The sequence below is a fragment of the Alexandromys fortis genome, unplaced genomic scaffold (genome assembly GCF_014885135.2).
Source record: "Alexandromys fortis isolate MF-2015 unplaced genomic scaffold, M_Fortis_MF-2015_v1.1 scaffold_174, whole genome shotgun sequence".
NCBI lineage: Eukaryota > Metazoa > Chordata > Mammalia > Rodentia > Cricetidae > Alexandromys > Alexandromys fortis.
This window is the reverse complement of record NW_026068063.1, coordinates 1,455,754-1,483,702: the sequence shown is the minus strand read 5'-3', so window position 1 is coordinate 1,483,702 and position 27,949 is coordinate 1,455,754. Positions and strand designations below refer to the sequence as shown.

Genomic DNA, 27,949 nt, shown 5'->3' with positions numbered 1-27,949 from the left:
CTCATGATCCCTATTCACTCAGAATAACTCCATTCTTGTGTTTGCATTTTGTCAAGCAGACAGTTTGCAGCAGCCTTAGAAGACCTGAAAGAGGCCATCAAGCTATGTCCAAACAACCGTGAGATCCAGAGGCTTCTGATGCGCGTGGAGGAGGAATGTAGACAGATGCAGCAGCAGCAGCAGCAGCCGCCGCCACCGCCACCCCAGCAACCTCAGCAGGAGTTACCAGAGGAAGAGACGGAGCCTGAGCCCCCGCATGAAGATATATACTCTGTACAAGACATATTTGAGGAGGAGTACTTGGAACAGGATGTTGAAAACGTTTCTATTGGCCTCCAGACAGAGGCTCGGCCCAGTCAGGGGCTCCCAGTAATTCAGAGCCCGCCTTCCTCTCCAGCTCATCGGGACTCAGCCTATATCTCTAGCTCACCTCTTGGCTCTCATCAGGTTTTTGACTTCCGCTCCAATAGTTCTGTAGGTTCTCCCACTAGACAAGGTTATCAGTCCACCTCGCCTGCTCTTTCTCCAACTCACCAGAACTCGCATTACAGGCCTAGCCCACCACATACGTCCCCAGCTCATCAGGGTGCATCTTACCGGTTCAGCCCACCTCCTGTGGGAGGGCAAGGCAAGGAATACCCGAGCCCTCCCCCTTCCCCTCTCCGTAGAGGCCCTCAGTACCGGGCCAGCCCTCCAGCTGAGAGCATGAGTGTCTATCGATCCCAGTCTGGCTCCCCTGTACGCTATCAGCAAGAAACAAATGTGAGTCAGCTACCTGGCAGACCAAAATCTCCACTATCCAAGATGGCCCAGCGGCCCTACCAGATGCCTCAGCTTCCAGTAGCAGTTCCCCAGCAAGGGCTCAGGCTACAGCCTGCCAAGGCCCAGATTGTAAGAAGTAACCAGCCCAGCTCAGCAGTCCACTCAAGCACTGTCATCCCGACAGGAGCCTACGGCCAAGTAGCCCATTCGATGGCTAGTAAATACCAGTCTCCACAAGGAGATATGGGAGTGAGTCAGAGCCGATTGGTTTATCAGGGATCCATAGGGGGCATTGTAGGAGAGGGGAGACCCGTCCAGCATGTCCAAGCCAGCCTGAGCGCGGGTGCCATCTGTCAGCATGGAGGATTGACCAAAGAAGATCTGCCACAGAGACCCTCCTCTGCCTATCGAGGAGGCATGAGGTACAGCCAGACACCACAGATTGGGCGTAGCCAGTCAGCATCCTATTATCCAGTCTGTCACTCAAAACTAGATCTGGAACGTTCCTCCAGCCAACTGGGTTCCCCTGATGTGTCACATTTAATCCGAAGACCTATCAGTATCAACCCTAATGAAATCAAGCCCCACCCACCAACTCCCAGGCCACTGCTGCACTCGCAGAGCGTGGGCCTTCGCTTCTCTCCATCTAGCAATAGCATCGCGTCCACCTCCAACCTGACTCCCACCTTCCGGCCTTCTTCTTCAATTCAGCAAATGGAGATCCCACTGAAGCCAACATATGATAGGTCATGTGATGAACTGTCACCAGTGTCTCCCACTCAGGGAGGCTACCCTAGTGAGCCCACCCGATCCAGGACCACACCATTCATGGGGATCATAGATAAAACCGCCCGGACTCAACAGTACCCCCACCTTCACCAGCAGAATCGGACCTGGGCAGTGTCATCCGTGGATACCGTTCTCAGTCCCACATCTCCAGGCAGCCTGCCTCAGCCGGAGTCCTTCAGTCCACCGTCATCCATCAGCAACATTGCCTTTTATAACAAAACCAACAATGCACAGAATGGCCATTTGCTGGAGGACGATTATTACAGCCCCCATGGGATGCTGGCTAACGGGTCACGTGGAGACCTCTTAGAAAGAGTCAGCCAGGCCGCCTCCTATCCTGACGTGAAGGTTGCACGGACCCTACCCGTGGCTCAGGCATACCAGGACAACCTGTACAGGCAATTGTCTCGGGACTCTCGACAAGGGCAGACATCGCCTATCAAACCAAAGAGACCATTTGTGGAATCTAATGTTTAAGAGACAGTTGTTGGAGTGAGACCCGTATGTTTTCACTGCACATTTTCAGGCTTGGTTTTCACATCTGAGGTAGTTCTCTGGCTTAATTTCTCATGTAGTTTCTCTGTGGTGTTCAGAGGTGACAGCCCACATGTTGAAATCCTTTGCATGCAGCTGACTAGGAAGCTGGCCTCTGGTGAGCCAGGACTTTCTCGGGTCTGTGCCCCAGCCACATGCTCTCTCCCTCTCTTCCAATGCCAACAAGGAGATTTTGTGCCGTGAGCTTTAACCAGGGAGATCAGACACACTGGTCAGCTTTTTCCAGGAGACAATCGCTTTCACTGATGTTCTTGTTGTGTGAATGTCTCTTTCCTTTTTAAAAAGTAAGATGTTCCTGTTTGGTTTTTTTCTAGAAACTCTAGGAAGTGTGTGATGCCACTTTGTCCTTGCGTTCTTACTCAGTGTTCCACATGGCCAGCCCCAATGCATTATTGTGCCATGGTCTCCTCCCCAGACTCCAGCTCCCTGCAGGCATCAGGTCTAGAATCTTCATTTACTGTATTGCTGATCTTCCCCTGGGATAAAGGGATCTAGGGGAGAGTGAGAAGGAAAGAAAGCTGCTAAATCAGAAGAAAAGCCCACTATAATTATTTGAAATGCTACCATGTTGATTTTCCAAGAGGCATTTTGAGAACATTTAGTAAATATTCACCCTTTAAATAAATTGATCAGCCAAGGAAATTCCAGGACAACTGTGGGTATTTTTAAAGCACTCACCAAGAGTGAGCTTTAACCAACAATTAACCGCTAAAGGCTACTGATTTTCCAGGGTTAGAGGAGGAAATAGATACAGAGAAAAGAGAAGAAGGGGGATAAAGATTGTTCTTCCTTCTCACTGGAAGAAATCTGTCTTGGAGATGTCTGCTTCTTAGATCCTGAAACAGCACTGAGCAGACTGCTGAGGTCTGGCTGGTACAGTCACCCTCTTAGCTGTGTCTTCTCCTGGAGCCAGGGGAACCTCGCTGTCTCACACCCAGATGGTGTTAAGAAGAAATAGGTTCTTACAGAACGCACTTAGATTCTCTTGGGACTGTCAGACCCATCCCGGGGTTTCTACCCAGGCCACTGCATTTCATGCCAGCTGTTGACTGATGCTATTTTAAGACCTCTGGTTTCATTATTCACTGTCAAAAGAGTTGTGTCTTTTGTCTAGGAGTGTTTAGGGGTAATCTTTGAAAATCGGAAAATAGCCAAAAGTGTTGCAGACTCCTTTGACCCCAGGTAGGGGCATGAGATTGACCACAGGCCTTTTCCTCCATCAGTGTCTGTGGGTGTCTGCTAACCTGACTTTGGAAGAGCTGAGACAACTGTGAGATGGGTGGGCAGCAGGAACACAGGGACTAAAGCTGCACAGTCCTGTCTCTGGCTCATGTCAGTTCTTAAAACCAAGCAACTCAGACCAGGAAACTAACCAGAGGTGTTGGTCCCATGTTCTTAGGGAACATTTTACTTCTGTTAGTAAAGGGCTACAGGAAGGACAGTGTCTTGAACAAAATCCAGCTGTGACCTGTTTGGAATACAGGTTCTCTGAAAGGACCTATAAGACATGCAGAGCATGACACTGAGGTCAAACGCCTTTTTCACTGATTTAGATTATGCCAGTAGATGAATCCCAAGCTGAAAACGGATCAGGACTCATCTCTATAAGCAGAGCAGTTTTCAGTATGATGTAGAAGAACTGCCCCTTTCTCCTAGACTAGGATAGGCATCGGTGGTCTCTTCCTACCTGTCCATCCACCTGTCTGTATCCCCATTTCTCCCCTCTGGAAGAGGAAGTTTATAGCTGTGAGATTAGCCTGTAGCTGTGAACAGCAACTTCTTGGCTCCTGGTGTGGCCTGGACACAGCCCTGTTGGTCTCGGTATCATGTGCTATCTGAAGCACCTCTAAGGGAGTTCCTAAAGCCCATTAGAAAAGTGCTCCTGCCTGTTTGGAAAGCCACACTCCCCTAGCCTTACCTGCTAGGTGGGTTAAAATGCCGTGCAGGCCTACAGATACACTACAGCTGCCACTTTTCCCCAGGGTCCCTCATTTTTCCAGGAAAGGCAAGAGAGTTAATGTCTCTATCCCCACCCAAGAGGTCAGTGTCAAACCACAGTTCTTTCTTGGCCATCATAAGAGAGTGGCTGTCATTGCTGTGTGCCAGTGGGTTTTGACTAGAAAACACCAACAGAAACTTCTTGAGGGAGAAAATAAAACGAGGGTCTTCTGTAGATGCAGACGCCTGTGCCCTGCTTTGCTACTTCACTGCCATGGGTTGGTCTTAGTACTGTATTCTGACTGTGTCCCTCCCTTCCCAGCAACGAGCATTCGCCAGGCACGGCTAGCTTCAGGATGGAAGAAATTTTTCGGATGAAACTGGCAAATTCTGCTCACTCAATTCACATCTCCCTTAAGTAGAGACAGGTGACAAACTTCAGCTTGTAGGTTTCTCACCAAAACGTCCCTTTGCCCAAAAGTCTTGCACTAATAGGTTCCCATCACATCATGTCTATAAATGGGTGCACTTTACTGTTTGAATTTGTAACTCTGGTAAATACTGGATATTTAAGTGTGAGTAATGTCTTCATTAGAAATTAGCAGAGTCACTCTTGTCTCTGGTGTGTTTTTCAAGAAAAAAAAAAACATGGAAAGAAATCAAGCAGTTGATCACAGCATTCATAGCACAAGAACTAACTGTTGTATATAAGCCTCAACGAGATTGAGAATCTTTAAACACAAGAGAATATTTGCAGTGATTTTAAAGTGCTTTCCAGCAATTTTCTTAGGGACTCCTGAGACATGGTTCATTTATTTACTGGATCAGTAAGGCACACAAGTAACAGTTAAAATTAATGTTTATTTACAAAGTAAAGGGAAAACCTGTGTAACACGAGAATTTGGCATGGACAAATGGAGATCATTTTGTATCTGCTGTTGTGTCTGTCCAGATCACAGACGTGCACTATTAAAAGCCCAAGTTAATAGAGCACAGCCCCTCTTTCCTCTCCCAGGCGCCCCTTTCTAGGTGTTTAACTGAAACTTGATGGCTCAGGAAAATTCCACTAATTAGAATCATGTACAGTATCCCAGGTTGTTGTCCAGATGTCCAAGTTTGCTGGTTTTAGTTAAGCCTGGATTATTAAACATTTTTCCTAAATTATTATAAACAGAACAGCTTAGAGAAAGGTGTTCTCAGCCCTTATATTGTATAGTAGTTTATGATCCCCTCTAAATATTGGTATTTTTATATTCCAGAGATATACCCAATAGAAAAATTTAAAACCAGTGTCTAATTTAATATCCATAAGTATTTTTCCTTAGAGTTTAGTCATATGCAGTGGGATATGTGGATATCACGTGTACTTCACCATACTCTACCACTAGGTGTCACTGTGGCTCTGCATCATACTTACCTGGTTACAAAGAATGGCTTCGTGGAGCTGCTGCCAGTGCCAAGGCAGGCCCATAGCCTGGAGGTTCAGGAAGACGGGAACAAAGGCCTGGAGGGTCTTCATGCATCCATGCCACCTGTAGCAAGACAGACTCTGAACACCACCGTTTGGGAGGTTAGGTTGAGCTTCCTTTCTCTGGTGGATGGGCATGTAGAGGAGCCTTTTCTCCCCTGAGCATCCTTTCTCTCAGTTCCACTCAGCCTCCAGCTTTTCTAACTCCACAAGTATCATGGTTGGGTGGTTTGATTAAAGATAGTTATTTTTCTACTGCAGAAATGCCTTGGACAAAAACAGTTGCTCACTGAATCTTTGCCACTCAATGGAACAGGCTCCCCAGGTGGCAGGACATGCTGCCTCTGTGCCCATCCCTGTTGAGCCTCCCAGGGCTCAGCAGCCCCACCCACCCTGCCTGTCTATCCTCTGGCTGCCCAGTTCTCAAGAAGCGGTCTGCTGCCGCCTTTGCTCTGGGGGCCATACTGCCCTGCCGCCATGTGCTTGTTGAGAGGTGTGACTTCTCCTTTTCCTCTGGGAATTCCAGACTGACCATCTACCATGACTAACAATGAACAAAGGGCTTAGGGGTAAGAGCTACCTACAAAGACGTGTCATGGAAACCTTCACCATGCAATGCCTTGAACTCAGCTCTGGCTGCTCCCAAGAAAAGGTGGCTGGCTAGGGGCCTGGACACAAGCACAACGGGGCTGGTGGAGCCACTGTGCAGAGCTACTTGAATATTCACTGGGTCTTCATCAACTCCTTTTGTAATACAGACCACTCAAGGGCTGAAGTGTTGGTAACCTTCATTTCGGTGTCCAATGCCTCACAGCAGCTGAGCCACCCTGAGATGCTTGTGGCCACATGATGGCCACAGTCAGAGCTTTGAAAGTCAGTACCAAATGAACGTATAATTGGACACCAAAAATCAAGTGTTACTCTCATGTTTCCTCACCCTGCCATCTCGTTTCTCCTCCTGACTGTGATCCCTACACTAAGCTGACCAGTCAGGCTGCAGCTGGCTGCACGCAGATGCCAGCCAGCACCATCTCTGGGTTTCAGATAGACCTACTCTTCGGGAAGGACTTGGCCTAGCTGCTCTGTTCTGTAGCACTTGATGGCTGGGTTTCCCTTTGCTAATCACTAACCAGGAAATCTGGCTAGGACTCAAATCACTCCCTTCAATCCCCAGGACCAGAGAGAGAGTTAATTCTGGAAAATTCAGTACTTGAATGTACCTGCCTTACTGTGTACCCATTCACTGGGGGGGGGGGGTAGTAATGCCGGCTCTAGATAGCCACTCACAGGTTATTTTGGGAATCCTGTAAGTTACACTGTCCTGATTTGTTGGGTTGGTTTTTTTTTTTTTTTGATTTTTTTTTTTTTAACATTTGGCTGATTCCTGCTGAGTTGGGCCAGTTCCTGTGGGGCTCAGGGCAGGTGCCGTTCTCAGGCATGGCCTCCCTTCCATCTAGCACAGCGTCTGTGTCTCTCTGTTCTGTCTCCTCCAAATCCAAGATGATTTTAATTAGTACAGACATGTACAGTCTACAGTTAAAGAGTGATTTGTACTAATATGATTTTGATTATTCCTCTTTGCTGTCCTTTCAAGACACTTGCTGGAAAAAGCTTTAATGCACTTAGTTTTCCTCTAGGTTTTCTATAACTCAGATGTAAAGGACTTCTTGTGTACAGTATATTATCCAATGCATGTTTGTTCTCTAGCCTAATATATCGAACACCACACAGTCGTGAACTCGTGCAGTGGGGACACCCCACACCCAGCGGAGGCCTCCAGCCCCGTGTATAAGGAAGACATTTCCTTTGCTGTACTTGCTTGAACAGTTTTATTGTCTGTACATGTGAGCTGTGTGAGATAGATGTGAAAAGTTTAAATGAATGCATTTTCCTGCCCCATGTATACAGAGCGTCAACTGTACAATGAGCTGTATGTATGAAAGCAAATGTACTTATTTATAAATGGTCAACACTTGGAGAAACCTGGTGTCCGGTGCTTTTCTCCTCCGTGCTCCGTCCAGGGAAGTGGCTTCCAAACTCACCCCCCTGAACGGCAGTGCCGAGGATGCCACCCCAGAGAAAACTTAGTCGGTGAGGCTAAGGCCACATTCCTGATGACTTGCTTGCTCAGGGTCGTGCCATCTGCATCTGTTCATCCAGTTGTTGACTGTCTCTGAAGTGGAGACTGATGGCCCAGGACAGCTCTGGAACCGCAGTGAAGCCTGACCGGCCATGTAAGCATCTCTGAGGTGGACTCTGATAGCACGCGAGGGGGTTGTTGGGCCAGGACAGCTCTGGAACCGCAGTGAAGGCTGGCCACGTGTTAGTGTGGGGTTAAGGCGGCCTAGTCTTCAGTAGCAGCTGTGCAGGAGCACTGGCCTCCCTTTAGTTTGCTTACTTGGAATGAGTTTGACTGATTAACCCTGGCCTCACTGTCCATTCTCAGGCTAGCCATAAACTCCTGAACTCAAGGTACTTTTGTCTTAGCCTCCCAGGCCCTGGCACAATCACCTTCAGAGGAGAGAAGGATCTTGAAAGAACCACATGCTATGTCTGCAAAACCATTTGCTTCATTAACAACTAGAAATTTTAAAGATTTATTTATTTATTATGTTCTGTCTGTCCGTATGCTTGCTGGGCAGAAGAGGGCACCAGACCTCATTACAGATGGCTGTGAGCCACCATGTGGTTGCTAGGAATTGAACTCAGGACCTCTGGAAGAGCAGGCAGTGCTCTTAACCACTGAGCCATCTCTCCAGCCCATAGAAATTTTTTAAAGTTTGCGAAAGCTTTTAAAGGATTTTAAAGCTTTTAAAGGATTCCTGGAGCACTGAAAGAATAAAACAAGGTAGAATTGAGGAAAATAATTTCTTAAAAGAATTTTCCTAGATGAAAAGCCAATCAGTGAAACGGTGAGCAGCAGATGTTCTCATGGGTTCTCAGAAGTGCTCATTACTCCGTCTCTTGCTGGCTGCCTTATGCTGGTCTATGAAGAAGCTAGACTCCACCGGCTGGGAAAAGTCAGGCAGCATCCAGTGGAGGGGAGGAGAGCAGGAGAGCCTAAAAGTCAAGCCACAGGAGCATGGAGCCCCTGATGACCGAGTCACCCTGTCCCCAGAAGTAAGACAAAACCGAGTGGCCTGGAAAGCCCAGGGTAACGGCCGGCCGGAAGAACAGGCGCAGCGTCGTTCTCTCATCCAGGCTGCGTTGTACCCAGAGACGGAGCTAGGGACTTGACACTCCTACCACACGCAGCAAGCCACTTTCATCAAGGTGCCTGGAGCAAGGCTCCCTATATGAACCTTATTTGCTTAGAAGTATTTAAAGCACATGGCCGAGAATATGTCACAGGCTGCTCCATCAAACACGGGGGGGGGGGGGGGGCACTGCCACAGCCTCTAAACTTGTTTCTTCCTACCTTTCTTGGCAGCTCTTTAAAAACAGTTTTTACTTACTGAGAATTTCATGCATGTTTATTTTGGTCATATCCACCCTCAGGCCCTCTTGACTCCTCCCAGACCTCTTCCATATATTCCTCTCAACTTCATGTTTTTTTTCACTCACTGAGTCTAGTTAGTGCTACAAGTATGTGCTGGATGTCAGGCCATCTGTTGGAGCAAGAGTAACCTAGCAACAGACTGTTCTTTCCACAGAAGCCATCAGCTAGAGCCTCGGCTAGGGGCCTGGGCTTTTGGCTGGCTTGGTCTAGTGCAGGTCATGTGCATACAGCTGTCATTGCTGCGAGTTGGTGTGCAGTGGCCCTGTCATGTCCAAAGATAACTTTGTAGCAGCAATCCTTGGCACTTAAGCTGTTTCTGCACCTCCCCTCCTTCATACTGACCCCTGAGCCTCGGGGAGAGGGATGAGGTATTATCACTCAACACTTTGATCATTTTTTATAGAACTGCCATCTCCTGTAAAGAGAAGCTTCTCTGGTGAGATTTTAGAGCTGCTTAAGTATTTAGAGAATAAGTTGATACTATGTCCATTTAGCAAAAGAAGAGAAGTTTAATGACCTCTAGAGCCAGTGATACCACAGGTTCTTGGGCCAAACGAGCCATGACTGTGGAGCAGGCCTTAAATTCAGTCAGAGGCTGTTGGTTACCCCCAGAACATCCATGCCACTATGATACCAACAGACATCTTTCCAGGCTGGTCACTGTTGCAGTTGGCAAGGGTTCACAATGGCTGGTTTTAAAAGCCAGGATCAGGGAAAATTGTGTCTTCTTTACCCGAGCCTCTAACAGATGGCCTTTCTCCAGAATGCTGTGCCAGAGCTCAAGTTTCTCACGGGCTCAGAGGCGAAGGCAGAGCTCAGAATCTCTCCACCCCGCTGCTGCTTCTCTCAAAGGGGTGGTCAAGGTGAAAACCATCAGAAGGGCACGGAAAGAGGCCTAGGCACTGCGTCCATAAGCAAACCCTGCTACACATGGCTCAAATTCAAAAGAGTTGACATGAGGACCTCTCAGGATTCCAAAGCCAGCCAGAGGGAGCCCTCCCTTGCTCTCATCTAACTTAAGATCTGCATAGGAGTCAGAGCGCTGGTATAGCCTAGCCTCCAATGTCTGGCATCATTTGGAAATTCATAATGAGAGCACAGGATTCAAGGTCACCCCAAACCCAGAAGTAAGATGAGACCTAGCACTCACAATCAGGATCCCTCTACCTTCTCCCACAGGGAGAAGCCTGTGTTTGACATTGATAGCTGCTTGTGCATGCACTAAGCAATGTGCTTTAGATACCTTTAAAGAAGTGCAAGTCCACAAGGAAGCCTTGGTTGAAAGTAGTGATTCTCAACCTGTGGGTCATGACTCCTTTGGGGGCCAAATGACTTGCACAGGGGTCACCTAAGAGCACTGGAAAACATAGATGATTTACATTATGATTCATAACAGTAGCAACGTTACAGTTATGAAATAGCAACAAAAACAATTTTGTGGTTGGGGGAGTTGCTACAACACGAACTGTATTAAAGGGTCACAGAGTTAGGAAGGTTGAGAACCACTGGTTTAGAGGAAAGACCTTGATTCTGGCTCCTATATAGCAACCAGCAACAGACGTAAAGCTGAACAAATGCCGGAAAACCACTTTACTCATGAGAGGGTTTCCTGTAAGCTCCCTTAGATAGCGAGCTCCAAACCGGGTGGTGGTGGTGCACACCTTTAATCCCAGCACTCAGGAGGCAGAGGCAGGTGGATCTCTGTGAGTTCAAAGCCAGCCTGGTCTACAGAGTGATTTCCAGGACAGCCAGGGCTGTTACACAGAGAAACCCTGTCTCATAAAACAGAAAGAAATAAATAACTCTCTAGTAAGGTATTTTTAGCTTTATTTCTGTCATTGGGGTTTTTATTTCTGTTTGTTTTATTTGTCCTGATACAGAACCAAGGGCCTTGCCTATGCTAAGCAAGTACTCTACCACCTCTAGTCCTGTTATTTTAAGACGGGGTCTGCCCTTGTAGTCCAGACCAGCCTCACGATCCTCCTGCCTGCCATGTGCCGTGATGAGACATGTCAGACATGTGCCACCATGCACAGGAAGGCAAGTGAGACCCAAACTTCCATAAGCATAGCTCCTGCACGAGTCACACAACCAACCTAACACAGAATCTCCTCTTCTTAAGGATCAGAGAGAGATGTTGAAAGGGTCAAACAGACAAGGTACTTGGGCACCAGCCTTCCCAGGCTCAGGCAGGTAAAAAACAAGGGAAGCTCTGAAAGGACCTCAGAGTTGGCACAAGACATCCCAAGACTAAGTTCTCCGCACAAAGGAGATTTATTTGTCCCAGAGGGACAGAGGACAGGGAATAAGAGACAAAGACAGGGGATAGAGGATGACGGAGAAGGGGAAAGGGTATTTGCCCTGGAGAGACAAAGGACCTGCCTCTGGATAGAGAGGCGACAGCTGTGGCCCACAGGCAAATGGCGGTTTATAAAAGGTACAAGGGGAAACCCCATGTTGGGGTGAGTTGGTTTGTTTTGATTATGTCAGTTGGGGTAACCAAAAGGGGGCTTTTGATTGCTGGACTGCAATAGTTTGATAGCTGGATCTTAATGGTCAGCCTCAGGAGGAGGAAGTGGCCAAATAAGTGACTAGACGCAACTAGCTTTCAGGATGAAGTCTACAGTTTAGCAGGGCAGAGGAATGGCAGACAAGGGTAAGAGAAGAACTGTGGGCGCCATGTTTGCCATGCTTGGGCCTCCTAGAGCCCTCTAGGATCCCCTCCACGGGGGCCAAACCCGACCAATACAGAGACCTGTGTGTCCTGTGCTGAGAATCTGCCAGTCACTTTATCTGCGGTACCCACCCTGGGGACAGTTTCTCTCATCCCTAGTAGAACTAACTTCGGAATCTGACGGCATAAAGCTTTGGGTCCTTTTCTTGCCCCCACAAATGAAAACAGAAGGCAAGTAGTCGGCTGTAAAATGTATTGATTCATCCGCTGCACCAACAACACACTGTACGTCACAGGAGACAGCCACAGGCAAACACAAGAAACCACACACATCTGCTTGGGGGCCTTCTTTGGTCCTAAGTCATGTATCATACACTTTGGCAGAAAGACTAGTTTACAGGCTCTCGATGAGTTCTGGTTTTCTGTGTAGTCTGGCACGGGAGATTCACAATGGTACTCAGGGTTTGTCTAAAGACAAGTCTCCCACATGTAAACATTCGACTGTTTCAGTGTGCCAGCTGATGAAAGAATCGATAAGATCCCTATCCTTGCAGCATACTCAATTGAAACTGGAGGCAAACCCACCATCCCTGCAAATGGTGAGCTGGAGGAGCCAGGGTAATGGGCAGCCTCGGGGAGGGGGGGGGGAGACCCCAGGGAGTGGGGGCTCCACCACTGCTGGAGAAAGAGACCCACCGCACAATTATACAAGAAATCTGACAGAAGTCCGGCCTCTTAACCTAAAGGAATTATCAGGTTCAGAAACTGCTAATCTCCTTGTTAACTTAACCATGTCTGTCAAGGCCCAGGAGAGGAGAGAGCGGTTGCCAAGCCCAAGAAGCACGAGACCAATGCTCTAATCACATTGTTTCTAGACTCAAGCCAAGCAGTGACTCAGCTAACAACACAACAGGCGGCAGGGGTTGAAGCTGTGTGCAGACACCACAGGAGACCAAGCCCATTCCTCTGTCCACTTCAGTCCTATTGTCCAGGGAAGATGGACCCAGGTGTGGGAGGACAATAATCCTCCAGGGCTGCTTCAGTCAAGTCGGGGCAACCCAGAACCCCCCTGGAGAGCAAGACAAACAGCAGAAGGTATGCGACCTGCCCTCCTGGACCCTGTCCAGGCTGGCCTGCAGAAGGAAACCAGGGCTCAGTCCCTGTTGAAGAGAGGAACTGCTGGGTGGACAGCAGGAGGCCCCTCGCCACCAGCAGCCTGCCCTCATCCACCAGGGCAGGTACATACTTAAGTTCTGAGCACCTAGTCCCTTCCCTGAAAAGCCTATTTAAGGCTCAGGAGTTAAAGACCAGAAAGGTCCACGACAGTGTGGACCTTTGGCCAAGCCACATGGCTCTTTCAGGGGCCAGACTCAACCCTTTGGGGGAACCTCAGTCTGAACACCAGCATACTTTACACATCGTATCACTTGCTCTACTGCCAAGGACGCGTGCTTCCCGAGCTGCTAGGACTCCTGGGTTGAATGCACAAGCAGCAGGCTTGGCTTTTCCACACCAGTCCCTCGGCCCCCAGCCAGCAGCTGCCTGGAGGGTGGAGCTAGCTCCCCTAAGGATCAGGACCAGGCTTGACCCCAGTGCCCCTGATCAAGCTTCCTGCAAGTGAATGGGCAGCAGGGGGTACAGGCGGGCCCACACGTGGCTCACAGGATGCATCAGAAGCTGCAAGCAGGAAGGAAAAGCAGAGGACAAAGCCAAAACCTGAAATCCCACTAAACTAACACCACTGCCCGGCAGGCACTCCTAGACCTAAAGTTTCAGGCTCTGCAGGGAGGGGCAGAAAGATATCCAAGAACCCACAGAACCGGGAGGATCACCCAAGGCTGTCACTGGGGACTGGGGCTGTCTCCCTCTGTCAGCGTCTTGAAGTCCATGGAGAGGGCTTGCTCTTCAGCCTGGGAAGGCCGCTTCCAGTCAGCTTGAGCCAAGATGTAGAGCACAACCACCCCAAAACAGACCAGCAGCAGGCCCAGCACGTTGGCCAGGACCCCCTCGGGTTCGAACTTGCTGTACTTGGTCCTGTAGGGCAGGGTGAAGGTAGAAGCCACCAAGGGTTCCAGTTAGGACAAGTGCAGCCCAGGCCTCAAAGACGCCAACCCTTCTACCCTCCCTGTGAGAAAAGCCAGCTCAGAAAGAGGCCTCCAGTAAAGCAGGGGACACTGGAGGCCCTGCCTCTTCAGGACACTTACCCAAGTTTGAACAGCAGCGCCTCCTTCAGGCCCAGGAGGGCTGTGCCCACAGAAAGAAGGAAGATGGTGGCGCCATAAAATATGTGCTGTGGGCGGTACCGGCTCCGCAGAGAGAACGAAGCTCCGGGGAACAGGAAGAAGCTGAAACCCACAAGCCACTAAAAGGAGAAAGGACTCTGCTGAGCCATGAGCTGGCTGTGACCTAACTAATAGGAGGCCACCAAAGGACCCCTGCATCCCCTCAAGTGCAGTGGAGCAGAACATTTATAGGAAAGGTAGCCTGGTCCCCAAGACTCGAAGCCGTTTGCCTTGAGGCCTTGGGCCTCCAGCAGCAGGTTCATCACCCCATGGATTCGAGAAGCTAAGGCATGTGATTCAATGCTTACACAGCGTCAGTGGGAAGGACAAAAGGCCTGGGGCACCCTGGCCTCTGAAATCCTAAGCTTATACCCAATTCAGCCTCTGAAAATAGCATCCAACTAAACTGACCTTCTCTCTCTCCTCTGGACATGAACCCTGAAAAATGGGCCCATCTATGGCACACCTGAGCCCCACTACCCTCGCCTCCCCGTCCCTGGGGTTAGACTCACCTGCACAAAATAAAGAACAAAGACTAAGATCCCACACCAGCTGTGCAAGCTGTACAGGTCTGGATAGCTCTTCTTCCTGTGATAGTCGAACACGGCCACCAAGCCTGGAGCGGAGGGCAGGGGCCATATGAGGACAGGGCTGGACATGGAAAAGGGAGAGGAGGGGAGACCCGGGGGAAACTGCTAGCCAGAACTTCTGGGCTTTGGTCCAGGCCGATGATGGCCAGCATCCCATCCCTGCCTGGGATGCCGGAGGAGGAGAGTGGGGCAAGGCAAGCAGCCTGGAGCAGGGACTGTCTGCCCAGCTGCCGAGCCAAAAGCAGCAGGTGGGGAAGGAAAGGCTGCACCCAAGAACTCACCCAGCAGGGTGATGATGAGAGCAACGACATGAAGCAGCCCGTGCAGGATCTTGGTCGTGCGTTTGGCTTCTTTTCTGAAGACACGGTACACCAGGAGAGCTTGTGGAAGTGGATAAAGCTTTAAGTGTACAGGCCTGTGCTGGACACACCGGCGAGCCTGTGCTGGACACACTGGCAAGCCTGGCTGGCTAGACAAAGGTTTGTGCCAGGAGCTTCTTAAGGTTTGACAATTACATAAACTGGAGGAGGGAACAGGATTGCACAGGGACCTTGCACCCATCCTGGCTTTGGTCCAGGGTGCCCTGTCTACCCCATGCACACTCAAGGACCAGGAGAGGGGCTGTGTCACACTTCCACCCACTCAGAGCAGCTGCTGGGCCTGAGCACCGCGTGGCCTTTCCAGGTGTCCTAGAACTCATTGATTCGGGAGCTCAGGATTCGTCTTGCAGTCAGACTGCGGTGCTGGCCATTCTGGAGCCCTTCCTAGGTGGGGAATCACTGCGCTTGGCAGGCAGACTCCCAGCTTCCAAGGCTTAATGTGATCCTGCCCAATCTCCACTGCTGCTGGGGGGGGTGGGAGGTGGCTGTCGGAACCCCCACCCCACCCCCACACAGCTCCCTGAAGGCAGCACTCAGGCCAAGCACCTGCTCGCACTTATCCCAGGGACAAGCACGCTAGCTCAGCCATGTCTCCATTCAGCAATCACACATGTACATGTGTCTACTTTCCCAACGTCCAGCTGCCCCTGAAGATAGTGTCGCTCACCACTCAGGCTGGCTCCACTGTAGAAGGCAGCCATGGCCCCTGAGATGCCACCTGCTAAAGGCAGCTATCACCCTCCAGCCCCAGGTTCCCTGGACTAGCCCCAGGACTCACCATCTCCTTGCAAGAAGATCATGCCTATGACCATGCAGAGTGGGTGCACATTGAACTGCAGCGAGCTGTTCCAGGCAATGCCACCTCGGTACAGACCCAGCCATGCGCCAGTCACAGCCACCACGGTGAGGCCCAGCAGCTGGGAGAAGGCCACGTAGTACGGCAAGGCAGCAGGGACGGAGGCACCACCGGGCTCCATGCTGACCCCAGCTACAGGAGACACAGAGCTCTAGGGAGCCACTCACAGCCTTCAGAAGGCACACTCTGCCTCGTGACAGCTGCCACTTCTCCATGCCAGAGTCTAAGCTGTGCGCCCTAGCTTTCACTGGGAGGCCAGGCCTACCCACAGAGGCAAACTGACCTGGGTACACTGGAGGGCACAAGTTTAGAAACGTCCTGAGCGGATGCCAGCATGGGCCCCATCCCTGGGTTATAAGTCCTATTTCCTGAGGCCCTGGGTGTTCTGGGATGGGGTTGGCAGATACATCAGAAACACAAGCACATACCCTGAAGGTGTGGAGCTTACCACTCCCTTCTCCACATAGATGGAAAAGTCCTTCCTGGGTGGGAATAGAAGCCTTGCTCCTTCACCCATTTGTAAGCCTCAAGCCCTAATCCTAGTGGAGAGCCATGGGCACCCAGAGAGTCAATCCCCTTGTTCTGTGTAGCTGTATTCTGCCCTGCTGTGCCAGACCACAGGCCACTCCAGGAGCCCCAACTCCGTTCCTTCCAGCTCCTTTCCACACCAAGGGTGGAAGGGGATGCTGTTCCCCGCTCCGGTGAGGTTTCCAGAACTAGGGGCCCCAGCAGTGTGGCCTCATAGGCACCTGCTGAACTGCCGATGGTCTATGCAGGAAGACAGAGCAGGCATGTTGCCATATGAGGAGACACCACCTGTACCAGGAGACCCGTGGAAGGCTCTGGTGCATGCAAGCCTCCCCATGCAGCTCAGGCCAGCTCTCAACCCTCCCCCTGTGTGTTCTCCTGTCCCCCTGTTCCCATTAGGAAAGAGGTGGAGGGGAACAATCTGGTCTGGCCTCTGTTTCTCTTGCCTTAGGGCTGGCAGTGGGACTCAAAGGTCCCACTCTGGCTAGACAAGGCAGCTCCTCGGGTTGGTCAGCTCCAGCGCTGCCTCCCAGTTCTCTGACAGCAGCTCCTGCATTTGAAAAGAACGATGCAGTTAATAATACACTCTGTGAACAGACAAAAGCAAGTCACCCGCGTCCCCGCATGCACTGATCAGAAATACGTATACATTTCCCATGGAAACAGGCCCAGGACACCGTCATCCCATCTTCATGTCCTGGCATAGCACACACATCTCCTCATGTGGATAAGCATACTTCTTCTGCCTCATTGGTTCAACAACTTCACATCATCACACTGTACTTGTCTCTGTCTCTAACTGAGCTCCTAACTCCTGCTGCCTGGCTCTGCGGTCCTGCACTGAACGGCATGAAGGGGGCCTCTCAGCCTTCATGGGATAGGCACCACCTGGAGATCTGTGTGAAGCAGGCTGGCCTCGTTCTCAAATTCTTGACGTGTTCTTTCAAGTCATCCCTGCCAAGTGGGAACTCTTTCTGAACCTCTAGCCAGGAGTTAACCCCTATTTCTGGACCTCTTGCTGCTATTCCTATCTGTCCCCTCACGTGACTGCCAAGTCTCCTGCCTATTCGGTCTTCCCTCAGATTCCCACTGCACTGCCACGTCAGCCATGTCCAAGATCAGTGTCCTCCCATCACAACCAGGCCCTCTCAAGACCCCAGACAGCCCAAGGGCTCCCAGATCTCTGTCATCTCGTTCCTCTCAGCCATCTTCGTTGCCCTGCCAGATCAGGACACAAGCCTCTCTCTTTTCAGTCTGCCTGACACACTAGGACATGCCTTGCTTTCTAAGTCATATCACCCTTGCCAGCCAGAGAAATGCCCGCTGCCACGTGATCCTAATTTGTCCTTCCGCAGCCCCACTATGTCCCCACTAGGTCCACGTGGAGGCTTCAGCTCACTGGACTGGCGACACAGCCTGCGGTTGGTACCCTCCTCCTGGTGAAGCCCAGCTTCCTGCTCCGTGCTGCCTACACCACCCTGCAGATTCACCCCAGGGCAATGGCATCTTGCTCACTACTTTGTCCCCAAGTGCAGCTCAAGCCCCTCCTAAGTACTCAAGGCTCCCCAAAACTTCCTTACTCTCTTGGGTTCTGTCCTACATTAATCCCGCGATGCTCTCGTGTCCTGTCTGCTCCTTGAAGACAAGGTCACTCCACCCTTCTCCAAGACTTCTCAGGTACCCAGCAGAGACTGCTGTCCTTTGTCCTGCCTCCTCTCCAAGTCCCTCCCCCCGTTATTAGATTCATCTCCCCAGAGCCTGAAGCACAGCAGAATCTGATTAGCTCCCAGTGAGGGAGAAAGCAGGAACAGGTGACCTGCCACGGTTTGTCAGGCTTCAGACAAGACAAAGAGCAGATCTGGGCCACGGGTCAGCCACTTGGTCTGCCATAGGCTGCTTTTTCTGTCCCAGTCAGTCTCCTCATAGGCAGAGACCCTATGGTAGTGAGGGAGAGGATGGCTTTACCGTCTCTCACTGGAAATTCAGTCCTGAATTCCCTGTGGTGGACGGGAGTGCCCGCATGCTGTCTACACACCACCACCCAGGGTGAGGAGGAACCCGTCTGCGTCAGGAGTGCAGGGACCCGACAGCAGAGCACCCCACACTCTGCACCTCTCTGTTTAACCCTCGACAGCACTGTGAGTGAAACAAGAGTGTTTGTTACCCAGGTGTCACAGATGGGAAACGAGGACTCAAAGGCAACAAAGTTGTGCTCAAAATAACCATCAGCAAATTAGCTGCTCCACCTGCAGCTGCTGCTTGTAGCCACCATTAGATGCTGGAATTCCACAGCAGGGGCTTCCGGGCGAGTGTTAATGGTGGCAGGTGTTCTAAGTAGGGCCATAGAGGTCTAGGGATGTAGCTCAGTGACAGAGACTTGCTGGGCCTACTTAAGGTCCTGGATTTACTCCCCAACCCCCAGCACTGCCGAAAATGGGATGGGAGCGGGACTGGGAATGGGGATTGAAAACTGGAGGTAACCCTGCATGGCCCTTCCCACCAGGCTAGGGAAAAGGCACCATCCTTTGCCAAAGGGCACAGTCTTCTGTGACTCCTCCCCGGGGGTCGAGGTCTCCACCAGCACAGTGGTTCTGGACTTCCCAGGGCCCAGTAGCTAGGGTGACGCTGTCACACTTTCCAAACACTTAAGCCAGTCAAGGCTCTGGTGGTCCCAGCTGAATAAGGGACTCCCCAGGTCCCTGCTCACCCTCAGTACTGCCACAACACAAGAACAGGTGCTGCCTACAGCTCTCCAGGAGAAAATGGGTACAAGCGGGAGAAAGAGGTGTCAGAGGAGTGCCTGAGCAGCAGAGGCTCAATTTCAATTTACTCTGAGGTAGGGCACCCAGCCAAGCAGTCCTGGGAGCAAGAAAGCCAACCTGAGGAGAAAGTGAAGCAGCCTGGCCTCCGAAAGAAAATGGGGTGCTTTGGGTGCAAAGCTGAGGCTACAAAGTGATGCTAGAGGCACAAGAGGGGCTGTCGCCCCCTAGCAGGACCACTCCCCGTGGCAGGCATGGCTTGCCTGCAGGGCGCTCATTCAGGCAGTGCTAGCTATACTCAGAAAATCCGGAGCTACAGAAAAAATAAAGCAGGACCAACCAGCTACAATCCCAGCACTTGGGTTACGGCAGGAGGATTCCATATTTCAGGCCAATTTGGGCTACACAGGGAGACCCTGTTTCAAAAACAAAAAAAAAATGTTGATTGCCCTGTGCCTCATGGAATCCTTTAGTAAAATGCTCCCTGCTGCAGCTCAGTTCAGGACAGCTAAGAGCTCTCTGTGCCTGGGGCAGATGTCCCCAAGGCTCTGGACAGAGTGCCTCCGCCTGTGGCATGCCTGCATCTGCAAGCTTTAAAGGGGTTTGAGTTGTCCCCCTGTGAGCATGCACATGTGCATCATGGTCCCTGGTCACCCCAACAGTAAGAACACCCTACCCTTCCCTCCTAATGTGGATGCTGCTCCCTATAACCAGTCCTTGCCTGTGTCCCCTAGCAGAACATAGGCTATGGCTTCACAGCCTAGAAATGGCCACTCTCGACCCTAGGTTTCCTCAGCTTCCACAGACCTGTGTTCTCGCTCCCTTTCCCTCCTTCTCCATTCTTTTTTATTTCTTTCAAGACAGGGTTTCACAGTGTAACCTAGGCTGGCTTCTAACTCGACATCCCCCTGCCTCAGCCTCCTGACTCCAACATCACACTTGATTCACACCAGAGTCTTGCAAGGAATGGGAGCTCATGTAGCCCCTTACATGGCTACTCCCCTTCCTTCCTTAGAGTTCAGGGTGACAGATCTCCGGACTGTGACAGTCAAGTAGATACACCCCCAATCTCTACGCACCACCTGCAGACTGACTCCCACGTAATGCAATCACACAGGGACACAGCTACCCGCAGGGCTTAGCCTGTGCTGAACATCACGCTCCGTCTCCAGGCCCACTGTGTTTTATTAAAAGGCGACCATGCCTAACCTCATTACTGGTACCAGACACCGCTCATGCAGTACAGCCCAGGAGGCAGCGGTGGAGCAGAGGAAAGCTGGACCCTGGGAAACCTGGCTTGGCCACAGCCCTCCCTATCAGCCGCAGGCTTTTATTGAGTTAGAAAAGACTACAGTGGGGGCAGGAACTAGAGCTTTCCTTGGTGGGTGAGACCCTAAATGTGCAGAGACAAAAGGTGAAGAGAAGCAGAGCTGTTGCACGGGGCACCCAGGGCGCTCCAGGCAGAAAGTGGGCCCGAGTCTGTGCCAGAACCCACAACAGTTAAAAAACAAAGGGAAAAGATCACTTTAAAGGTTGAAGTGATTTAACTTTTAATCCAATATGCATGTTGTCTTTGTAGGAAATTTGAAAATGTCCTTATTTATTTTTATGGAGGAAGGCCCCGTGAACGCCAAAGCACCCAGCACATCTCTCAGAGTTGCAATGCAGCCTGGGTCACAAACAGGTCAATTCAGAGTGTGTTCCACTGGTTACTACTGTGTCCCTTCTCCCAGCTGGCCTCCTCAACTCTAAGGCCTACGTTACTGGACTGCAGAAAAGATAAATGGGAAAAAATTTGCCCAAAAGCCTTGTACAGTGCCTGCCACCTGGTGAGCGCTCAGCCAAACAGCAGTTGAACAAAAATGGTATCACCTGGTCATAAACAGCACAACTCCCCCCCCTATCAGGCCACGTGTTCCTCCTGCCCACCACCAACCCATGCCCCATTTATTCTATAGAAACTTCTAGAGTATGTATGGAAGACTGTCAAACGGTCTGCATTTAATTTTTGTTGTTGGGGAGTGGCGTTGAACCAGCATCTCCCTCTGTAGCCCAGGCTGGCTTTAAACTTGCAATCTGCCTGCCTCGGCCTCCTGAACCCTAGGGTCACAACCCCTTGTTGCCACACATGACCAAGATGGTAGTTTTAATCTCTGAAATTTTATATTCCCACTTTTATTCTAATTAATTATGAGTTAATTCGAAAATAGAGAGTGGAGTTCGGCATGGTGGCCTTTAATCCCAACGCACAGATCTCTATGAGTTCAAGAAGCCTGCGCTCTGCCTACCCAGGGACCCAGAGACAGTGGCAGAGCAGGGCAGGGCATCTGTGGGTGATTCTACTTCTGGTTCCAGGAGCTCCTCCTTCCCACAAGGGGTGGGGCTTGAGCAGTCCAGGATTTTCCACCCAGACCCAAGTGCGGGGAGCAATCCCGGTATTTAAGGGAGGTGGCCATGCTTTGCTTCGCTTTGTTTTGCTATGAAAAGAACAGGACGGAATCCAAGAGATGGAACTTTTCTTAAAGAATTTTAGAAAACTCTCAGATTGTCAAGACAGAATGGCAACCAAAAGGGAAGCCAGAGTCCACAAGGACCCTCCTGTGACTTGTGATGCCGCGCGAGAAAAGGGGTAGGGGGTTAGAGAAGTGACCGGAAAGGGGAGGTGGCCAAGGCCAAAGCATGAAGCCAGGCTTTCTCCCAGTCTAGGAACTCCTAATTCCACCCGAGGAAGGCGGGATGCAGAAGAAAGGATCTACCTGGCCCGCACTTGAGCGCAGACACCAGCCTCGGGGACAGTGGGGGGTTCAGCTAAGAACGGACCTGCCAAACGCAGACGGGTCCACTCCCACCCACTTTATTTTAGAATATAGTCACAGACCCCTAGACTTGAACTCAGGTCCCCATTCTAACTCCAGCAGAGACGCGGCCCGAGGTCCCCAGGCTGCCTCTCCCGGTTCCCAGCAGCAGGAACTCACGCGTCAGGCCGCCGCCTCGCGGGGCCACTGCAGGGGACAGGCGGGGCGGGGCCCCGGTCGGCGCGGGCAGGTGCGCGCGGGAGAGCGGCTCGAAGCCCGGCGTCGCCTGGCCCCAGTCCCCGCCGCCCCTCCGCATGGAACTCGGCTCCCTGGCACCCAGTCGCCTACCTGGTCCCGCCGCCGCCCGGCCTGTGCGCGTCCTCGCGCCGCGCCGCGCCCGGGCCGCTCTGCCGGTTCCGCGGGCCACGGCGCGACGGCGTCGCCATGGTGACAGCGCGACGGCCCGGCGGCGGTAGCGCGCACGAGGAGGCGACGGTCACCTGCGCCGGAAGTACCGCCTGGCGCGGGCACTCGGGGGCGCACGGCGGCCACACCGACCCAGCAGCGTCGGGACCAGCGTGGGCAGGCGGTGGTTGGCGGGGCGGATGCGGCGCCTCGGTTCCCGGTCTCTAGCCTCTCTGCTCTCGCCACTTCGGAACCCGGGAAGCCGCTAGGTGTCAGGCCCCGCCTGGGTCCAAGCTCAGCTCCCGTAACCCTAGGGTCACCTCTCCCAGCCCCCGTGGGCGGAGATGGCACTTTACACTTTACTGGAAGGCTGGGAATAACCCTGGCCTCCCCGCCTCTGCACACCCGCCACACGGACGCTGTTGTTGATAGTTTACCTCCCTCTTTTTTCCACTCCAGGACACACACAAACACACACGGAGGGAGGGGAGGAGGAGGGGGAGAGACACCAATCTAAGGCTAGATACCGTTCGTCCAGTTTCTCATTTAAGGCTTAGGCCTGTTGCCAAGGTCTGTACTTAAGACAGGAGGTTGCCAAGGCCGAGGCTGGGAGCTTGGGCAGCAGATCCTGGCCCCCTGTCCAGGAAGTGCTATGGGTAGATAAGAGCCCGGCTCAGACTTCCTACAAGCTGGGAACAAAAGGTTCTTTCCTGTTGGATGCCTGGCCAGACTCACCAAGAGTCCAAGAATGAGACAGAAATGGGGTATTTCCCCCTGTGCATCAAAACATCTTTGTGGGACGGGCCTCTCCCACCTGCCCTCCCCCAACAAAGGCTCCTCGGAGGAGCTTCCCACAGGCAGAAGCCAGAATTGGGGCGGGAGGAGGGGGTCCTTAGAAAGGGTTCTGTCTAGGGTATGGTTGAGACAAAGCCAAGAACCGGAATTCTGTTAAGGTAGCTTTTCATCTGGCGGAAGTGAATGGACATTTTAAGGTAAGCAGCAGCTTCCTTGGTGTGCTAACAGGCAAGCAGCATGCTTATAAACTAAAGATGGAGCAGAGCCATTTCTCATTGTTTGGTGGGTATATTTGGGCTTCTGGGAGGAAAAGGAGGGACAGATTTGGCAGTGGAATCTTGTTTAAGTGTTGAGTTCCCTAGCTACGGTGCAGGGCTTCCAGTGCCTTCCAAAGCCAGGGAGAGTCCTGCTGGGGATTCATGGAACCCTACGGGTCTTTGTCACCTTCCCCCTACTCCCCACATGGGGCCTGTAGCAGGCTGCAGTGCTTTTCCCTAGAAGGGGGCCTGTGGGGGACACATCCACATACAGTGTTCTCAGGGGCCTGCCGAAAGTGAGGTGTGACTCCAGAGAGGCTGAGACCTGTGCCCCAGATCAGAGCTTCTGGGGCCTCGGCTGTAAAGGTTCCTGTACCCCACTTTAAAGAATGGGGAGAACATCACAGAGCTGTCAAAAACTGATGCCCAGCCTGGTCCAGCTGCCGGAGTCCCCGGCTCAGAACAGGGAACCTCCAAAACGCCTTTGCCCCTCTCCTGGTGCAGGAATCGCCACCTCCAAAGCCTGAGCCGTGTGCATCTGCAGCTACGATGTAGGGGGCAGAAGGACATTCCTCCCACTTCCCTTTCTTGGGCCACCATCCCCTGTAGTCCAGGCTTGGACGCTGAAGATGTTTGTCTACAGAAATCCTCCCTTGGCGCTCGCGTCCCCTGCTCTGCTGGCCTCGTGGTTTCTCACATGCAGTGTTGATTTCTCCTGGGAAGAGTCTTTCCTGGGTCATCCCTGAACTCATTCCTGCACGTCTCCAAGCTCACTGCTTCAGACCACCAGCATGACACTATAGGGAGGGTTGGAGGTGTGACTACCTCAGACTCGGTATGCTGGGGACGACTCGGGGGCGCAGAGCCGGAGCAGAAGGAGCACTGAACATGACGGATCCTGTTCTTATAGCCAGACTGCCAGACGGAAGTCTCACCCTCTACCTGATGGATTCTTTCTCCCCAGGGTTACAAGGCTCAGAAAGCTGAGGGGAAAGTCAGGACTCCCAGTTAAATTCCTATTTTAAAAATTCAGCATGAATATATCCTAATCATTCCTCAAATGTAGCCTGGTCTCCTGTTTTTACTCAAAGGTAAGTTTTAAAAATTTTTGTTCATCTTGCCATGGAAGCCCAGTGTAAGCTTAGCTCCCAAGGGTTTCTGGTTCCTAGAATCCAGAGAACTAGGAAGAGGGATGCAGGAATCCACACGCCTGAGCCAAACAAATTCATATCAGCTCTGAAAGCTGGCCCCTGGCCTGCTGTGTCCCTGGCCAGTTCTCAGCCCACACAGCAACATCCCTAGGCCCCCATCTACACCATCCTCAGACTCGGGCGGCAGCATCCTTGTGTATGGTATGCAATGGCTACTGTGATAAAGTTATAAGTAGAATCGTGAGTCACTCTGGAGGAAAAGCTGGGCACTGGCGGTGACCGAGGGAGCAGAGACCCAGGAAGGATCAGAGCATACATTGGAACAGCTGTCATGGGGACAAGAGTGGCAGCCAGGCAAGACACTAGCCACAGTGCTTCCAGCGCCACCAATGAAGGCAGTGAGTTTACCTGGGACCTCAGGAACACTAAGGGGCCAAGGGACAGAAAAGACTGGGCTGTCACCCCATCCCTGGTTGATCCCAAGGCTGGCATCTACAGTCAAACAGCAGAACTGTAGGTACTGAATCCAGATGCAGAGAAGCAGTGAGGGGTGACATTCAGACTGACTGGCCCCTGAGGGGACAAGACACGGGCTGGCTAAGGAACCAGCCCTGTGATGGAAGTGGTTGTGTTATCATCTGGGGGGTGTATGGGTCAGGTTCATGTTCTCTGCCAGTTAAAGAAGTCAAAGGCAGCAAAACTCTCCAATGCCGCAAACAGGAGCAGGCAGACCACAGCTGAAGGAGAGCAACTTATTAAGAGTGAGGACACATGCACACGGCAAACACTCAGAGAAAAAGACCAGCAAGCTGACGTGGGACTCCGGAAGCCAGGAGACCCAGTCTCTTCTCAGGCTGAAGAGTCTTCTTCCCCTGAGTTAAGATTGGTCCGAAGATAACAGAGTCGCTGATTGGCACGACTGTTGTGTAAACACATCCTCGTTTGGCCCTGAACTTGTCGAACCAGTCCGACAGCAGGTGGTCCCCCATGCAAGGAGCCCACAAGCCTTTGTTTGAAGCTGACAAGCTTTTGTCTCTGGTCAGGACGTGGAGGAAGAAGATGGCCATCTTGGGAAGGTGATCTTCACCAACTAACCACGGCCCTTCTCCCTGTCTGTCTGCCTGCCAGAGAGTTTGTCTATCTCCCTGTCCTTCAGTGTGGCAGCATTGGGGAACCATACTTTTAAGTGTCGTTTTCTCCTGTTTTCCTCCCTCCTTTCCCTTGTTCTCTTCCTCCTTCCCTCCCTTCCCACTTCCTTCGAACGCGGGGGTTACTGGACGCCGGCTCTGTGCCAGGCATTGTTGTAGGCCCTAGAGAGCCAGTCATAATGAATGTAGACAAGGACCCTGCCTACAACTCCTTGATGGAGAACTTATATCTAAGTATGTAGAGATGGGAGGCTGGCACACAAACAGACCATCAGAGAGCAGGTGTGATGCACAGGACATCTGCGCAGTCTTCATAGACACATAGGTGGAGCTGGGTCTGACCACACTGGCCATGATCAGCGGAACCTAGCCAGACTCCGCCTCACATACTCCAGGCATTCCTGTGGCTAGTCCTCGGGCTAAGCAAGAGGCCCTGGAGCCAGGCCAGCCCTGACACCACCCTCTCTGCAGCCTTCCCTCCAGGAAAGAAATGTGAAGTTTGTGTCCCAGTCACGTGTTCAGTCCCCATCTGCCTACTGCTCTCCCTGGCCAGTCAGTCATCTCATCTCCCGTGAAGCAGCGAGGGCACCAGAGAGAACGGGACCCTATAAGCTGGAGCCAGAGGGAAGCCCTGAGGGCAGAGGTGTTCGTGCCCTCCAGTGGCGTCAGCAGATGTGTGTGTAGAAAGGGTGGAGACGACAGCCCTCTGGTCACCTCCACCAACCAGCCATACACCACAGGGCAGGGACTCCTGCACTTTGTCCAAAGCCTGGGTCCTCTGGGAGTTCCCATTTTGGTTCCTGAAGCTGTAGGCGCAGGTTCTCAGCCAAGCTCTACACTCTGAGGGAAGCAGTGGAGTACGATGGCCAGGCTGAGCAGGAACAAGCAGAACCTTGGGGTACCCCAATGTGGGCTGCAGTTCTGACAGTGATTCCAGTCAGAACTTCATCGCAGCCTTCTCCCCAGGCAGGATTCCTGCTACATCCATGTCTTAGTTAGGGTTCCTATTGCTGTGAAGAGACACCGTGACTGTGGCAACATTTAATTGGGGTGGCAGCGTGCAGGTCAGACGTTCAGCCCATTATCAACATGGTGGGACACGGCAACGTGCAGGCATTATAAATCTTTATAAATCCTCATTAGAGTTATCACTCAAAACCACATGACAGAGGTTTTATGAGGCTGTTTTGAGATTTTATCTGCCAATGGAATTAATCCAAAATTCTTCACTTTAACTTCAAGCAGACTTGAACGAGGGCAAAAGGCAACCACTTTCTTCACCAAAATATCACAAGAACGATTTCTAGGCAACATACTAAAATTATTCTCCTCTGAAACCTCTTGCATTTGATAAACCCACAGTTTATCAGATCACACTCAGCGCGACTGTCTTCCATGCTCCTACTAGTACAGTCCATTAGACAATGCTTAAAAGGTTCAACTGTTTTTCTAATCCACAGTCCCAAAGTCCATATTTCTCCAAACAAAAATCATGGCCAGGCCTATCACAGTAATACCCCAGTCCCTGGCACCAACTTCCATCTTAGTTAAGGTTTTTATTGCTACAAAGAGATACCATGACAACTCTTATAAAGAAAACATTTAATTGGGGTGGCTCGCTTACAGTTTCAGAGGTTCAGTCCATTATGGTCATGACAGGGAGCATGGCGCTGTGCAGGCAGACGTGGTGCTACATCTTGCAGGCAACAGGAAGTCAACTGACTGTCACACTGAGGGAAGCTTGAGCAAAAGAGACCTCAAAGCCCCCCCCCACACACACACAGTGACACATTTCCTTCAACAAGGCCACACCTCCTAATACTGCCACTCTTTTTGGGGACCATTTTCTTTTAAACCACCACAGTCCAGAAGATGAGGTAGTCATGAGGTGGCTGGGCAGGCTGACTCTCCAAGGTCACAGCCAGGCCACAACCTTTGTCCTGAGCCCAGAGTTTCGCCTCCCACGCTCTGTACTTGCCTGCCGCTGCGCTTCCTACTTCTCTTTGGTCTTGGCCTTGGCCATCGCCTTCAGCCTTGAGAGCTGCTATCAAGAGTAAATCTTTATTTGAAGAACCTTGATCTCAAATCTCCCACACCCAGGAAGCCACAGATAGTGACTGAAGGTGAAGGAGTCACCTGCAGCTTGTCCCCACAGAGATGAAATCAGTTTTTGTCCTCGTCACTCCTGTGGAGCCTCAGTCCTTCCTGCTCTTCCCAAGGGGCTGGCACTGGGACCTACTGGACCCTTCTACTCCTACAGCTCAAAAACCCAGGGTACATATGATTCAACAGGTAGCCCACAAGGCCTGGGAGCCAAA

General features: G+C 51.6%; 2 protein-coding genes across 10 annotated transcripts in view; one reads left to right on the top strand and one right to left on the bottom strand.

Annotated features, from left to right (window-relative positions):
* The window catches only part of Tanc2 (tetratricopeptide repeat, ankyrin repeat and coiled-coil containing 2), a 313,979-nt gene extending 305,853 nt beyond the window's left edge, over window positions 1-8,126 (top strand). For 4 of the 8 annotated variants that reach the window (XM_050120345.1, XM_050120344.1, XM_050120342.1 and 1 more), the window contains one exon: window positions 57-8,125. In XM_050120345.1, coding sequence (XP_049976302.1) covers window positions 57-2,028 — 1,972 coding nt within the window. In that variant the 3' untranslated portion in view covers window positions 2,029-8,125. Of the gene's footprint in view, window positions 1-56 lie in introns of all 8 variants that reach the window. The other 4 variants (XM_050120346.1, XM_050120343.1, XM_050120341.1 and 1 more) reach the window with 2 other exon arrangements.
* Window positions 8,127-8,133: 7 nt separating this feature from the next.
* Cyb561 (cytochrome b561) lies at window positions 8,134-22,756 on the bottom strand. Of its 2 annotated transcripts, XM_050120348.1 has the most exons (7): window positions 22,224-22,756; window positions 16,768-16,871; window positions 15,716-15,925; window positions 14,839-14,937; window positions 14,480-14,583; window positions 13,890-14,047; window positions 8,134-13,719 (listed from the first exon to the last, which is right to left on the bottom strand). In XM_050120348.1, exons 3-7 carry the CDS (start codon window positions 15,912-15,914, stop codon window positions 13,527-13,529), a joined length of 753 nt encoding a protein of 250 aa, XP_049976305.1. In that variant the 5' UTR covers window positions 15,915-15,925; window positions 16,768-16,871; window positions 22,224-22,756; the 3' UTR covers window positions 8,134-13,526. The 2 variants fall into 2 exon arrangements, with proteins under 2 accessions (XP_049976305.1, XP_049976306.1); XM_050120349.1 differs by lacking the exon at window positions 16,768-16,871 and having other exon boundaries at window positions 22,376-22,756.
* Between the last annotated feature and the right edge of the window lie 5,193 nt (window positions 22,757-27,949).

What these genes read in the sequence shown, in the direction of transcription:
- Cyb561 (XM_050120348.1), bottom strand. Translation starts at nt 15,914, where the DNA reads ATGGAGCCCGGTGGTGCCTCCGTCCCTGCTGCCTTGCCGTACTACGTG. An exon ending in GATCTTCTTGCAAGGAGATG is followed by an intron (nt 14,938 to 15,715) that starts GTGAGTCCTGGG and finishes CACTTCCACAAG; the next exon opens with CTCTCCTGGTGTACCGTGTC. An exon ending in TCTCATCATCACCCTGCTGG is followed by an intron (nt 14,584 to 14,838) that starts GTGAGTTCTTGG and finishes CCTCCGCTCCAG; the next exon opens with GCTTGGTGGCCGTGTTCGAC.